Consider the following 16,108-nt stretch of genomic DNA (forward strand, 5'->3'; position numbering starts at 1 on the left):
TTTTCCTCCAACGGTAAAGAAAAGCGGGGCAGCAGGGGTACTCATGCTGCTGATGCTGTAGAGATTAGAACAGGAAACTTAAGCAGATCGTCTGATAGCAACGTGTTGTTGCAGATGTTATTTATTCCTCGTTCCCAGGAAAGAAAAAAGATCAGCATCTATTTCAGAAACCAAGCTACCAAGTCATGTATCTCTAGTTAAGCAGAGTAGCAACTATCTTAAGAACCACACGTGATTTTTGTATTTTTATGGGTTTCAGTTCAATTGCACAATCTGCTATCTTTTAGATATCAATGCAAAGAACACGGTACTCTTTTGCTTCGTGACTACGCTTATTAGACTGGTTAGGGGACCAAGCTGAGTTTGTGGATAGCCCTTTGACATCCATCACACAGAAAACGCAACAGACTACAGAAATTAACTGAACTGGATTACTCGGCTGCCTAGCTCAAGTATCTGACTTAAGCACAAATATCATCATGCTTCTAGAAATCAGAATCTAATTGTACAATTGTATTCAATAGCTACAGACCAATTTCTAGTTGGATCTCTCTCTAAATTTAGTACCTAAGTTACACTTTTGTATATGGACAACTTAAGTATCTTCAACACTGACCTTTATTAAAAGGAATGAATTAGAATATGTAGCAAGGCTACTTTTCCTTGAGCAATAAATAAATAAATAAGTGCAAGTAATGACATTTAAGCAGCAGCAAATACAAGTGCTCAGCCATAAGCAGAGCCAGGTGATTCCATTTAGTGAATCCATACCAACGGAAACAAAGCAAAATACTGTACTCCTTCCTGCCAGGAACATTAAAACAAACAGACTTCCAAACTACCTTCCTTGATTGGGTTCTAACAGGATCACTGCAATTTTTTTTTTTAAGATTTTAATTCCTCTTCAAAAGACAAAACAAGCAAATCACTGACTTTTAAGTGAAAAAACATGTTGCTTGCCAATCTATACCACATCATGGTATCAGTTTCTAGTTTTGCCCTTAAACCTGGATTATATATATTTACTCCAGCACAACAGAAAATCCTATTGCCCATATACAGAGAGAGACAAAATAAAGACTCCTCGCTCCTGGCTTTATAAGGATCCCACAAGCAAAAAATTTGCTTTTTTTTTTTCTTCCCCTTTAAACGTTTCGTTGTACTTCTCTGAATCTTCATCCACAAGGACAGCTCTTCAAACATTATGTACTGAACTGTGATTGTAAATTACACAAACATTCAGTAAACACCTCTTCACTTTGAGTCCTTCATTACAGTGTGCTTTTTGCAAACCGGTGTATTACAGTCTGCCTGGAATAAACAACCTCTACTGCAACAGCAGTAACACAGCATGAAAAATGATTCAATCTTTGCTTCGGGATAAACAAGGCTTCTTGAACACAGGGAGGTTACACGAGGATTTCACGTATTTCATAAATGGTACAAAAATTACCTGAAGCTTTCCTCTCTACTTTAGATCCCCAGTGATTTCCCCCTCAAAGCTGTACTATGCGAGGAACTGCAGATTAGAAGCAATGCTCATGTTTACACTTTGAAGACTAAAAATGTTACTTCAAGCATTCGCTGCCTTGCCCTGTCAAACATGAACACACTAACAGCAGCTATCGAGTCACCTTCTGATCACTACTAAATTTAAATCTATGGTATCATGGACTACTAAAAGCAGACATGGAGAGTAAGTGGTGAGACACACTAACTATGAAGTTATTTAAAGCTGAGAATACAGCATGAGTATATAATCATTTTCTTCTCTTTTCTAGTGTAAAGAGTGTAAGTGTATGCACTGCAGATAGGCTGCATCTGCTAAGGGTGACAGGAATAAGGCATTTCAATTGCAACACTCCTACAATTACTGACTACTGCTTCCCAAACCTTTTCTCTGACCTCCTAGTGAAGCACAAAGCACAGTGCCCAGGGGTCACTGGGGTTACTCCACAACAATAGCTCTCCCATAACTGTCATGGGGCTGTGGCAGGTGGAAGAATTTCTTGTTTTCTGGAAGAATAAAGCCTGTGTGGTTCCCAAAGAGCACTAACAGCCAATCAGAAATGTTAAGATACAGGCTACGTAATTCATTTTGAGAAACCCTGAGAGCTTGTTCTTTTAAATTTTCCTTTATGTGAGGAGATAAGTTAGAGAGCAGCAGCTGCCAGCAGGGAAGTTTGTGATACGGTGCACAAACTGCTCCAGCAAATTGCTCCCCTAACCTTGAAGCCTTGACAAACTTTTTTTATTTATACATGCTTATCAAGAAACAGAAGTGTCCCAAATCAAAAGGAATTTGTTATGTCTATCGGTGACAGCTGAATTCAACTGCAGGTAAGATTAAAGAAGATGCACAGAACTCAATCACACAAAGCATTTCATATTCCGGAACAGAAACAAAGTTTTTTTTTATTTTTTCTTTTTCTTTCTCATGTTCTCCCCTTCCATGCTTTTAATTTGGATGCTCTTGAACTTAGGAAAATGAAGAGAAAATGTCCTAAGACTTGCGCTCCATACACCCAGGAATAAGAGACTCCCAGCTTCCACAGAGCAGGAGAGCTGAAAGACGCTGGACGAACGAACTCTGCACAATATGGATGTTGATAAGTTTTATTGAAACAAGTGTGCACACTACAGGTGGACATCCACTTCTACACTTAACCAGAAAAACCTGAAACATTTCATTTAAGTGGAATAAGTCATTAGGTGAATCAACCATCTTCCTCAGTCTGAGAAGCATAATAACATATACTGTTTTTATAATGATAGACAAGCAAGGGCCTATAATCTGGACTGCTTTCAATCTGAAGAAAAATATAAAAAAGGAATGAAAAGCCTTCACTTGAAGGTTAGCAGATGAGGTACAGACAGCTACTTCCCTGAGTTTTAAGATGCTGAATAATATATTTCATAACACATTTTTATAGCCAAAGCAGCAATACCAGACAAATCAGAAGGTGTGGCAGTTTCCATCTGCTAGTTTACAGGCTTTCCAGGGCTACCATCTGTTTTGTCTCTGTGTAAGAAGCAAGTGGATTGACTTTTAATGTTGCTTACCAGCTCTAATTATACAATTCTCTGATCAAGGACCAGAAAACATGCTGCCCCTAAGATACCAAGTGTAAAGAAAGACCACTCGCACTGATACTTTCTTGTGGCTGTATTCGGAACACCCTTACGGGGAAAAAAAATATTTTGAGGTGCTTGCCTTCTCTGTATAGGTTTGACATACATATTAACCTTTCAGATTAAGAGCTTTGTACCATTTACAAGGATGCTGTAACTTATGTAAGGTCTACTAAATCCGTTCTTACATTGGTATGATGTATGCACTTCAACGTAAGAATCTAGCACAAAAGAAAAAGAAAACCTCCTCTGCCTTTTACAGAGGAAAACTTGAGCATGGAGATGGCAATAATTGGACTTGATTTTTTACAGATGTTATGAAAGAGTAACTTCACTGTATACCTCTTCTCCCAGGAAAACTACAAAAATACTAAAAGGTCACTGTATTGCTGCTGATAACATACCCAAGTAATTGTTTCAGCTAACATTAACTATTGGTTGGGTCTATGCAAAATGAGAGATCCCAACCACAATGGTCTATGCACACCTGTAAGCTCAAATGCTTTCAAACTTTTTATACTTTTTTTTTTTCAATACTTTTTTTTTTCTTTGCTTTATTACTTCACTGTAATGTTCTTAACTTTTATTATTTTCATTGCTGGTGACAATAAATGAGATTACCCCAGATTACTCTGGTTTTCACATTTCTATTAGAGCAATGGGAAGCTTATGAGAATCACATACCATCATGGAAATTTTCTGCATACATTTTCATTTGTTCATGAGTTTTCAGTATTTGCTATAAGGCTTTTCTGATTCTAGCCTCAGTCATTCCCCAAGGTCTGAAACACTTTAAGTGTAATACATTTGTTTTCAAAACTATCCTAATTAAAAAAAAAAGTTGACCAGTACTTCTAATATACAGTTTACCAGGGATCTATATAGTATATATGAATGCACAACAGAGAATCTCCATATGATTACTACATACAGTAGACTGATCAAGTTCAGTAAGAAACTATTTTGCCCACAATTTTTTTTAAATGAATCTTCAAGCTTTTTCTAAGATCTTCTTAACCTCATAATCTTTTCTGTTTAAACAGATGCACAAAGACAAAGCTCATCACTTCAACCTCTCCTGACCTAATTTGTTACATTTTTAACTACTGACTTTTTTCTGCTAGTATAGCTTACGTTATTTGTTGACTACAATACCAGTTATGTTTGATGCACTTTTGAGTAAGAGGACAACAGCTACTGAAATTTAGCTTTTCATCATCCAGATCAGGATGTTTTAAAACTGTTTCATGCTTCACTTCCACTTAATTTTACATATATAATTCTTATTTAATAGTAAGATTTTGCTTAAAGTTATACTAAAAGCAGAGAAGAGAAAGTCAAATCAAATATTACCCAGCCACCACCACTGGAGACAAGTGTTTACTTTTTCATCCCAGTTGTTTGTGCCTGAATTATTTCCACTCTGGACTTTCCTAATAACACAGAAACAGCAAAACCAAACTATCCAGACTAATCTTCAGTCCCAGCAAACTACCATGCAGAAGTGCATGCCAGCTTCTCCTGCAGCTTACAAAGCGTTACTGAAAACAACTTTTCATCAGTTTTTGGATCCTAGTATTTCTGTATACTTAGTCATTATGCTTAAGCTAGTAGAGTGCAACGATGCTGCATGAGTTCTAGTAGTGTTTCAACCACAACCAAATTCAAACTAGATCTAAAAAGTAGAAAAGCACTCATTACGATGGAAATAACTCAATGCATTTAATTTGCTTAACTAATTTACTTAATCTCTATGGGTATAGAAGAAAAGAAAGTAATGGCAGATAGCACAAGAGTGAGAAAGGTAGCAAGTGCAAAGCTTTAAACTGCTTCCCTCCTTCCACTATTCTACACATCAGGTCAAACTTTACCCAGTTTTTATTTGTTTTTGCATTTATTTCCTGCTGAACCTAGGTGACTTCTGGCATTCATCAGATAAAAAATGTTGACAAAAGTTATAAAGCCAGATAATAACCTGGACAGTATACTATCAGCATACTATCCAAACAACACAGCAAAAGGATGTGCTATTTTCAAATTTTCACCCTCTTCTCTCTCTGCAGAACAGTGGCAACTCTGTCCTGAAGACATGCACACATTACATAGCCATGAGAATATTTTGTCTTCTGACGAGGCACACAAGAACCTCACATCCCCACCAAGGTAGTATTTCAATTGCTGACAGCCAAAGACTAGCTTCCAGCTGTAAATGAGCAATGGAAAAAAAACCCCACCAAATATTAGGATTTTTTTTTAACCACACTGATAATCATTTATTCACCACAACCTAGAAATAAATGCAAAAAATAAAATAAAATAAAAACTGGTCTAAGGGATTAAACTCCTAAAAGAATCTTAAATACCTTGAGCATCACAGAATGAATATTAGACAAATATTTTTTAGTGGTCACGTGTTTAAATAGTTTGCTCTCCCCCAAAAAAACATCAGTTCAGAAATGTTTGAAGAAAATACAGGAAATTACCTGTAAGTAATCCTGCACTGAGCAAACCCTGAAAGAGAAATCTGATAGTTGAGGTGAGATAACCTTGGCTGATTGTTTGATGCCCACACTAAGCCACGTTCTCACTTCCCCTCCTCAACAGGAGAGAGAATAAGATGTAAAGAAGTTCACTGGTTGAGATAAAGGCAAGGACTTCACCAACCACTGTCATAGGCAAAACACACATGGCCTGGGGAAGATATATTTATTGTCAATTGAAAATAGAGTAGGATAGGAAGAAATAAAGACAAAACTAAAACCACCTTCCTCCCAGGCTTAGCTTTACTCCTTCGTTGCTAACTCTCTCTCTTTACCCTGGCCCCCAAACAGCATAGGGGGATGAGGAATGGGAGTTGTGCCAGTTTTTAACATTTTGTCTTCGCCAGTCCTTTCTCATACTTTCTTCCTTCTCCGCTGTGGGTTACCACTCATGAAATACAGCCCTTCATAAACTGCCCTAGAGTGGGTCCTTTCATGGGGAGCACAGCAGACGTATCTGCTCTGGTGTAAGGTCCTCTCCAGGGCCTGCAGAGCAGCATCTCCAACACGGTCCTCCACAGGCTGCAGGGGGGACAACTTGCTTGTCTGCTTCACAATGGGCTTCACCATTATTTTCTCCATGGCCTGGAAGGAATCTCTGCTGTGAAACCTGGAGCACATCCTCCCCTTACTTCTTTGCTGATCTTTGTGCCTGCACAACATTTCTAGTCATTTGTAAATATGTCAGCACAAAGGTACCACCTGCATCACTGACAGGCTCAGCAACAGCAGCTGTGGGTCTGTTTTGGTGCCAGCTGGAATTAGCTCTGTCTGACATGAGGGCAACACTTAAGTTTTTTATCACAGAGGCCACCCCCTTCACTACCTAAACCTTATTACATGAACTCAATATATTACAGAGTATACCATTTAGCATATAAATACAAAAGAAGTTTCACGGGTAGAAGATGAAGCTACAAATTTAACATTTTATCAGACAATGGCAACAGCTGGAATATATTAACAAGTATTTAAATTCATTCATTACTGCTACCACAATTTCAATAAAAACCAAACATTTCCCCAAAAGAAGCGTTCTAGTTCACCTCAGAATTAAAGTTAAGCACTATAATCTGCATTATGCAGAATATTAGGAACAAGTTATCTCCTCGTGTTGCCTACAAATACTGTTCCTTCCTTACTCTGCACAATGTATAATATCACCTTATGAACACTGATATATTGTACTTGAACCACACTTGGAGTCCCAAAAATTCTGTTTTATTGGTAAGGATCATTTATCACCAAGACCTAACAATCAGCTAGCATTGTCTAACACAAAACTACAGGGAGTACTAGAGTTGCCTTGACAGCTGAGAAAGTCACAGGCACCAAATGAGCAAACCTGTAGCTACTAGTACCTTCATATTATGTAATTCTGTAAAATGCAAGTTTGACATGAAGAAGCTTCTACTGATTATGTATGAATCATTTGGACTGCAATCTTTTTAGTGGCCAATTCCATTTTTAAAAAGACTGATTTAAGAAAAATTAACGCCATAACAATAACATCTCCATAACAATAACAATGGAAACTGCACTTCCACGGTCCTTCCTTTCCCTTGTGCTTCCCTTGAAACACTACTGAAACCTGAAAGCAGAGATGACCATGATGTATGGGCTTTTACCATCTATGGATAACCAAAATAAATAAGTTATGGGGAAGGAAGAAATGAGGGATAGGTGTATCTTGTGTCAATTTGCCATTTCCAACTCAGAGAGACCACTTTGCTACTGTATTTCAGAACATATTAATTCAAAACTAACTACCATGAACTGTAAACTGCTTTTTACTGTTCAGATCCCATTTACAGTGAGCACCTGAGATCTATATCAACAGTTCAGCCTCAGCCTTTGGGTTTTTCACCATTATGAAAGTTTCCATTAAGTATATTTCAGCATTTAGCACCTTATCTGAAGTATGGATCTTAAGTCCCCAGCTAAATTTATAGTTAACAGCTTTCATCTTTGAATATTTCATCTTTTATGGAACCCATGGCTTTCTTAATTTCTGTTCATTGGTTCAGAGTTATCTTCTACTCCAACTAGCAAGGATGGCATCACAAGAGCAAAACTGGAATCAGCGTCGACAGAAAAAAGACAACCAACCACTGTGTCCCAAATAACTAGTAGTTTTACTATTCTTGAATGCACTCCAATGAAGCACCTAGGGAGAATCTAAAACTTTGAATCTTGGGTTTAGTATTATCCTAATAATCTATGAAGAAAGGAAATAGAAACAATCTTCCAGTTTAACAAAGATTTATTCTGCAAATACTCTAGTTTCACATAGATAAAGAAGGACAAAAAGAAAAGATGAACACTAACAATGAAAGAGCATAGACAGGTATTGCGAAAGCAATCTTATGACCATACAGAAAAACTAAAGGTGATCGCTGCTGCACTACACACCAAACTCATAAGGAAAAAGCTATAGTGTATGGCACTCAAAGAATCAAATTTCATACAGTAATCACACATGCATCTGCAATAGAATCTATGTGCAATTTAACCATGACAGAATCATTTGCTGTGACACGACCACAACTGAGACCTTAACTATTAATAAAGCACACTCTGGAACTCAGATATAAAATATTTTTATGTATGCACTGGTAAGACTAACAGAAGTCAATGGAATTGCTTTCCTGACCAGTACAAGGAAGAATAGCAAAAAAAAAAAAACCCAAAAACCAGTTTTAAGGTTTGTTGTGGTAAGAAAAGAGGAACTCAACCTCCCCTCCTGTTCAGGAATGATCTAAACAGACACATTTTATTATCAAGACTTCTCACTTCCCAGTCCAATTATAATTTCTACAATATTCAGTGTTGTGTTCTCCAACAGCAAAGCCTAAATCATTAAAAATGGTGTAGAAAGTATAAACATTCATCAGAACAAACAATAGGATACCAAGCCAGACAAGAATAAGTAAGAAAAACACTCTAAAGTATCAGGATCCCAGACTGCATCTTGTATCAAGTAAACCTGAACAAAAAGGCATCATCAACAATCTGCAAGTATATTCCATGACATCAGCACACCACAATATAGTACTATCTTTGCTATAATTTACTTACATTTTGTGGGTTGATATCATCTTCTCCCATAGGTTCATCAACAATTTGCTGTCCATTCTGTTAAAAAAGTAAAAAGACACAGGAGATGTAGAATCCAACTACAGAAATAAATACATCGCCAATGGGCTTTGATGGCATGCTCCCCTACAGGATGAAAAGTTCCTTTCTACTCTTTTCTAAAACAAACAAAAAACCAACCAACCCAACAACAACAAAAAAAAAATCACTGGCAGTCAGTACAGAAAGCTGGTGTCTGTCTATGGCTTTTTACATAATACCACTCTCACTCTGGTCCTCATGTACTACCAAACTGGATGAAAGTCACAGTAAGACAAATGTAAAACAACTTGGCATTTTAAGTCTTAGTATGACAGAGCTTTATTTTTCACTCCTAAAACCTCTGCAAAAAGCTAAATCAGATCAAGTACATGTAGCAAAACGCCACAACAACAAACAAATATTGTTTTTAAAATCAATTTCTGCATAGGAAGTCAAGTCCTTACTGACTTGACTACTACAAGAACATTTATAACTTTCCTCAGGACCATTCTATAAAGCTTTTAATGTAAAATCTTGTCACATGATTTAAAAAAACCCTATATGCCTTCTTGGTTAATAAATGTTTTCTTTTTCCCATCCGTGGTACTATACTTGTTGAATCTTTAAGTGGCATTTTTCCCAGACTTACAGTGACTTTACTTACACAACAAATGTATGTATTAGCAAGTAATAAGGAGAATTGTATGTCTCCCAAGGTATAACCTGTGGCTTTAATTATTCATTTGCTCTTAAAGTTTTACACTCTTAATATTCTTTTCAAAATGGATTTAAAAAAAAAAAGACCAAAACTAGTTGTGTCTTCTAGTACTAGCAGACTGTTTCCCAAGAGAACACAAGTCCTAATTATTCTATTTTTGCAGAATTTAATTTACTTAAAATAAAGTTACATGCATATATGGATACATATTTTCTAGATGTCAGGACGTTAAGAAAAGCTGCTAGACAGGGTTCAGAGATTTGAGTTTCATTCTACAAGTGCCTCCCCACCATTCCATTTTTCAGCAGACTTGTTGGGTGGAACCTTCCTACCATTTTCTGCAACTGATATGTGTCGTCAGCTTGACAGAGTCTAGTAGAGGCTCTTTTGTATGAAAAGACAGATTAAACTCTAACAACATACAAATCTCAATTGTCAATTACACCGAACTGAATATTTCATCTCAGATGATTACAAGCTCCCTACCGTGATTTTTCTCTTTGTTTTTGGTACAAGATAGTAATGGACAAGGCTAGATTATGAGAACTGTGCATCACCCAAATATGACTCAGGTTTCCCCCCCCCTCCCCCCCCACCTTAAAATAGGGGCAGAGGAAGGGCTCAGCTACTGCAGAGCCGTGACACAGGATAATGCTGCCATTTTCTCATGTTAACAGACTTCAGAGAGATACTGGAGACTTCTGGTTAGAAGGCATGTTTCCCTGCAGAAGGACTAGCAGGAAACCAGCTAGCCTACTAGAGGTGAAAATAATTTTTATAAGATGTCTCAGTTAAGGGTTGTCAGCTTTGCACCTTCTAATAGTACAGCTAAGGGTTATTTGGTGTTGTTCCAAAAAGCCTCACCCTCCCTCACTGTAGCTGGCATCTTTTACTTAGAGTACTGACAGCAGATATTGTACTATTCTTCCTTAAGATATGCAACAATTCAAATCATCAAATAGAAGACCATAAAAATACCAGCTCGATTACGTTAAGAAATTGGTGTTTCTAATGAAGTTTGTTTACAAGGAAACATGACTGTTTATATCCTTCTTACATATACCATCTCTATCAAGGCTGCAAGTCACAATTTTCCTTCTTTCAAATATACGACATACATTAAAGCAAACGCTAACTTAACTACACATCTCCATGCTCCATTCATGCCACAGAATAGTTTCCAAAATACCTTGTCAATATGAAAAAATAAGCAAAAAAACCATCAGAACAAGTAAGACAATTGACTTCACCCTGAAAGGAGAAGTCTGTAATGTCCTGACAGCTAACAATGGCTAAATTCGGGGCCTAAAGCAGGGCAATTTATATATCAAAGCCACACGCTCTAAACTAACTCCACATGCAGATTTTCAGAAACAGTGATTCCTGCTGCAATAATAATTACACTGAAGAATAACATCAATGGCAGATTAAGAAGAATTTACCAAAAAATAAACCTCAAGATCCCACTTCCACTTTAAAGCAACTACAATACCATTGAAAATGAAACAGTTCAAGAAAGCTCTCTTTGAAAAGAATTGAGACCAAATTTTCTTTTTGAAAAGGTCCCAATCTTTAACATCTAGTCTTTAACCTCATTGACTTCAACATTATTCTGCTAGAAAAACAAAAAGAACAACCAAACAAAACACATAGCAAATTTCTGCATCACAAATGAGCAGCTTTGTACAATCTGGTTTTCCTGTTTAATCCTCTTTGCTTTCATTTGAATTCAAGAAATAGATTCCAAGCACTTTTACTGGAACGATGAACAAACTCAAGAAATCAGCATGTATGCCATGCAACTGTACCTGAGCCAGGACACTGGATTAGCAAGATCTTTTTAAACAGGTCTACCCATGCAATGATTATGCTAAAGGAATCCCTGTATGGCAGAACCAGTTCTGCTCAGAACAGTGGAAGCCATGTAAGGCAAAGAAGAATATGTATATATGATTTATGGTTTGTTGGTATGAGATACTATTTAAATAGAAAGCAGTCATGTATCCAGAAAGTCTGCAAAGTGTAGCAGATAACTTACAAGTTTAAATGTAAAGCCAAAAAGTTCATAATGGAAGTGACAACATTTAAACCACTATAGCATGAATAAATCAGCAGAATGTTTAAGAGGTGCACTGAGCCCTTTTGTTAGGCTAGATGTGCTCTAGTATTTAACTAGAACCAAGGACATGTCTCAGTGAGGTAACACACTGCAACTAGATATTCTGTCATAATCATAAGAGAAGACTGGATGCATTTTTTCATTTTGGTCTAATTCAAATGACAGAGACTGTAGACCCTGATTAATTTTCAGTTGTACAGCCCTTGCAGTAGGAATGCCAAGCAAGCAGAATGAATCAGACGTGGTTACTTCCAGTACCAGGACTGCAAAAGCAGTGAGCACCAAGCATTTCAGATGGCAGCACAAGGGAATTGCAAAACAAACAACAGAACATCTACAGAAAACTTCTACTTACCCCCTAAAGACATCAGCAGTAAAATTACAGCAAGAAATGAAGGTGCATGCCCCTTATAGAGGTAATGTACAAAACACCCTTCTAAACCAGTCAAAAAATCATTTCCTATTTCGATTTATGCTGGCAGCTGCGCTGTCAGCAACAAACTAAAGTGCCAAAAACTTTAAAGCCCATTGCCACGTTTCACTAAGTTGGTAGAAATGAATACTTGGACAGTTAGGTTTCAGGAGTTTTACTAAAGGCACAAGAGAAGGAAGACAAAAGGAATCCTGCAGGTTCCTTGCTCAAGCTAAAAGCAGACCAATCAGAGGATCTGCATCAGCCATAAGAGCTTATAGAATCTGTGACATAACAGTCAATCAATTATAGCCTTTTAGTGAAGCAGGAGATATCCTGCACTCTACACTACAACTATGTATTGATCCATAGTCCTCATGTTACTTTCTTTTTTCAAATTACGGTTTCAGCATCTGCTGCCACAGATCAAATTCAGCTCAGAAGTCTGTCAAAATGGTACAGTCTTCTGCACTCACACAATAAACCCAGAACATTGAACTGACCTGCACTGGACTCATGTAATCCTGTATGTAAAACACCCAACCCAGCATCTGTAATAGGGACTGAGTGCAGAATATTTTAATAATAATGTCAATTACTCATCCTGGTCACTACCCAGTTATTTCTACATGTCTAAACCTGTTGACTTAATATATCAGTTAATATTTGTGTCCTGTAATGCTCATTTTTTTCTTATTTTTCCTGTTAGTTTCATCAATATTGAAATAGATAGCATTCACTTGATGTTTTTAGATTTAGTTTAGTACCTGCTTTGCAAAGGTAGTCTGGGGCTGCAAAGATCAAAGTCCTGCTATTATGGACAGATGCTCTTTCATGCAGTTTTAACACACTTCATGTTTTCCTGAAGGATGCAGGTTTGACCGTGAAGCTTCTTGAATACTGCACTACCATATGCCTCCTCCCTCCCCTACATTACTGTTTTGCGTTTAGACTGCTGCTAGACTATTTCTGGATGTTCAAGAAGCCTCACAGACAATTATATTAACTTTTTCTACCTGAATACAATTGTCAGTTGCTTTAAAATCCCTCGTAAAAGTGATAGCAATTATAGCTTTTGATAAATCTCAATGTACCCTACTGATATATGTTGGATTCAAGCATACAAGACAGTAACCAGGCTTCATACTGTTAGTGGACTTTGGTATATTATACAACTACTGAATTTTCCATGTAACTGGTGCCTATGAGCTAATTAAGATATAATAAAAAGTGCTGTATTCTTAGAGTTTACCAAGAGGATAAGTCACGAGTTATGCACTGTTTATCAGTGCAGACTGACATTTTGAGTACATAAATAAGCAGATAAAAGAAAGTCTGAATCACACCGCATAAAAATGAGTATTTAGAATTTATAAAAGGCCAATGACTAACGTAGGCAATGGTTTCACTACACTTGGGAATGATAATTTAAACAAATTACTTGAATGTCTGCCGTTTCTCCTAGATAATGCCTAGTTTTCTCCTAACAAAACTTTCAGTTACCCAACAATTTTCCAACAGTTACAGAACTTAAAAACAAAACAACAACAACAAAAATTTATTACCTTTAAACATTTTGAAAGTGATGTTTAGACTACAAAAATAAAGATTCCAAAAAGAACTTTCTTCGTTACTTATTATTTAGACAATAAAAAAAATGACGATATGTAGATCCAAGCACTTCACTCCAGCATTTTCCAGGGACTCCAACTAACTGATATAGTTCAAGAACCATGCAATCCTTGAACTGAATAAATCTGTAACAATGCTTCCAGATCACTACATAGCCAGCACAGAACACAGTATTCCTAGTGAAACATTTCTAACAGATTTGCTGTTAGTAAAAGACAGTGTGCTGCCTGGAACTACATTCAGTCAAAGCTTCTGGCCTGGACATGCTTAAATTTGCCATTCTAAGCGGTAGGGAACTATTCTGAGGAAAAAATTCATAGGTCCACAGAAAAATAGTTGAAAAAAGACTAAGGTCCCCTTGAAAGGTCATCCAACCTATCACAAGGAACGATCAGCTATTCCTACACAATGTCACTCAAGACATTTATCTCTGACTCATTCTAAATCTTCAGTAATGGAGTTTTCACAAGCTATTCCAATGCCCAGCTAAAATACAAGGCTTTAATAGGATCTGAATTAATGACTTATGTCCTAACTCCGCAGCTATGAAGCCACACATGTCCAAAAGCACTTACCTAAATCCTGACCTGATTAAGGCTTATATGCAAGTAGCAGAAGTGGGCTATCATCTTAAACTTTCTTTAACTGTTAACTCTTATAATGAATATATTTTACATAGAAATATAGCACTAACATGTACAAAAACCTCCCTTAATTTTTCAGGGAAAAAAAAAAAGAAAACCAGACAAAAGGTGCAAGTGTTTATGAAATGCAAAATTATTCCAAGTCTTTCTTTATATAAAACTCTTACTTTAAGTTTGATTGATTCCACACAGTTCCTTCTAAGATGCCCTGACTATAAGGTGTTAGATTTTCTCCTTTGTATGTTAAGAGATACAGGACATTAAAACATGCCTTTCCATAGACAAGCAACCTCAGATACAAATCATTAACATACGGATTATCATTAAGATATAAATTTAAGCCTCTTCAAGCTACAATACCTGGACAGTTGTAACCCAATCTACTTTACAGTGCCACCTTCTTCTCATCTCATATGACACAAGAGTAGTTTAACAATACCACAGCCTAGCTGACAAAGAAAAGCAGTCCTCCTTCCTCCACTATTATGCCATCTTGGCATTTAGCCAACCTTGCATCAAGACAGGTAAGAAAAATAACAACACAAAGAAGAGCTTGAATCTATTTGCGAGTTTGATTTGTTGAATTAACTAGGTTTCAAGGAGTAGAAGTGCTATGATATTGTTTGAAATTTTAAACATAGAGCATTATAGAATTTTTGTCTAGACCAGCTATTTTCTATAGGTAAAAAAAAGCTCCAAATCATTTACATTCAGTAGTTTTGAAGAATTTTATTTAGTTCCCTACCTACATGGGAAAATTAATTACCCTTAACACATAAGCTCAGTAGTTTTAGTAAAATATATACTATCTGTTCAATTGCTACAGAAAGGAAGAATAAGCTCACAGAAATCACTTTTTTCAAAATATCCTGGCCACTGCCAAACATGGGAAAAGGAATTTCTTCTCCACTGCACACATTACCCTGACAGTGATCCTTGCATCTGACAATACCCGAGTCCCCTTACCAAGACTATACTTGCATGAGATGGCTGTGATGCTTTATTTCACTGCCTGCTGCAGACTCAAGCCCACTGGATATCCCATGCCTGCCTTGGCACCTTCCAAAGGGGAGCAAGGAGCCACAAGGTAGAAGCATCAGGTCTTCACCCCATGAGCAGCAAGGCTGCCTTACAGCACAGACCATATCAGTTAGCCTCTTATAATCTCTTCTCAGGATAAGTGACAGAAGTTGACATTTAATATTGATGTCAACTAAAGCATTACCCATTTTTGCACATTTTGTCATTTAGCTACTCGATTGTTCAATGGAGCAATACCTTCTGGATGCCATCTACAAGCAACTGTAAGAGAATAAGGTTGTCACGAGTAGTTAACATGGATTCACCAAGGGGATATCATGTTTGATCAGCTTGGTAGTCTTCTGTGGTGTCATCACCAGCTGAGGGGAGAGCAGTGAACACCCTGACTTCAGCAAGGCATTTGACACTGTCACCCACAGCATCCTTGTAATGAAGCTTAGAAAGCACAGGACAGATGAGTGGAGAGTGAAGTGGGTTAAAGTGGATGACTGGCAGAGCTCAATTGTGATTGGTGGCAGAGTCTAGTTGGAGGCCAGTAACTGCATCTAGTTCTGGGCTCCCCTGTTAAAAAAAGACAAAGATCTCCTAGAAAGCATCCAGTGGAGGGCAACAGAGATGATAAAGGGCCCGGAGCAAGTACAAAAGGTCAGAGACCTGTGTCTGTTCAGCCTAGGGAAGAGAAGACAGAGAGGATCTAATTAATGTTTATAAATATCTAAACTGTGGGAGGCAACTAGATGAGGCCAGACTCTT

At 37.2% G+C, this 16,108-nt stretch overlaps 2 protein-coding genes across 4 annotated transcripts in view; one reads left to right on the forward strand and one right to left on the reverse strand.

Moving 5' to 3' along the window:
• LOC136051374 (uncharacterized) overlaps positions 1-16,108 on the forward strand; it is a 397,884-nt gene that overhangs the window by 217,729 nt on the left and 164,047 nt on the right. The gene's annotated exons all lie outside the window — the stretch shown is intronic.
• The window catches only part of RPS6KA3 (ribosomal protein S6 kinase A3), a 162,601-nt gene that overhangs the window by 140,461 nt on the left and 6,032 nt on the right, over positions 1-16,108 (reverse strand). For all 3 annotated transcript variants that reach the window (XM_065741442.1, XM_065741441.1, XM_065741440.1), the window contains exon 2: positions 8,751-8,807. In XM_065741442.1, coding sequence (XP_065597514.1) covers positions 8,751-8,807 — 57 coding nt within the window. The remainder of the gene's footprint in view (positions 1-8,750; positions 8,808-16,108) is intronic.

This window comes from Cyrtonyx montezumae, unplaced genomic scaffold (assembly GCF_038088225.1).
Source record: "Cyrtonyx montezumae isolate F1298 unplaced genomic scaffold, pur_monq_1.0 scaffold_3, whole genome shotgun sequence".
NCBI classification, from domain to species: domain Eukaryota; kingdom Metazoa; phylum Chordata; class Aves; order Galliformes; family Odontophoridae; genus Cyrtonyx; species Cyrtonyx montezumae.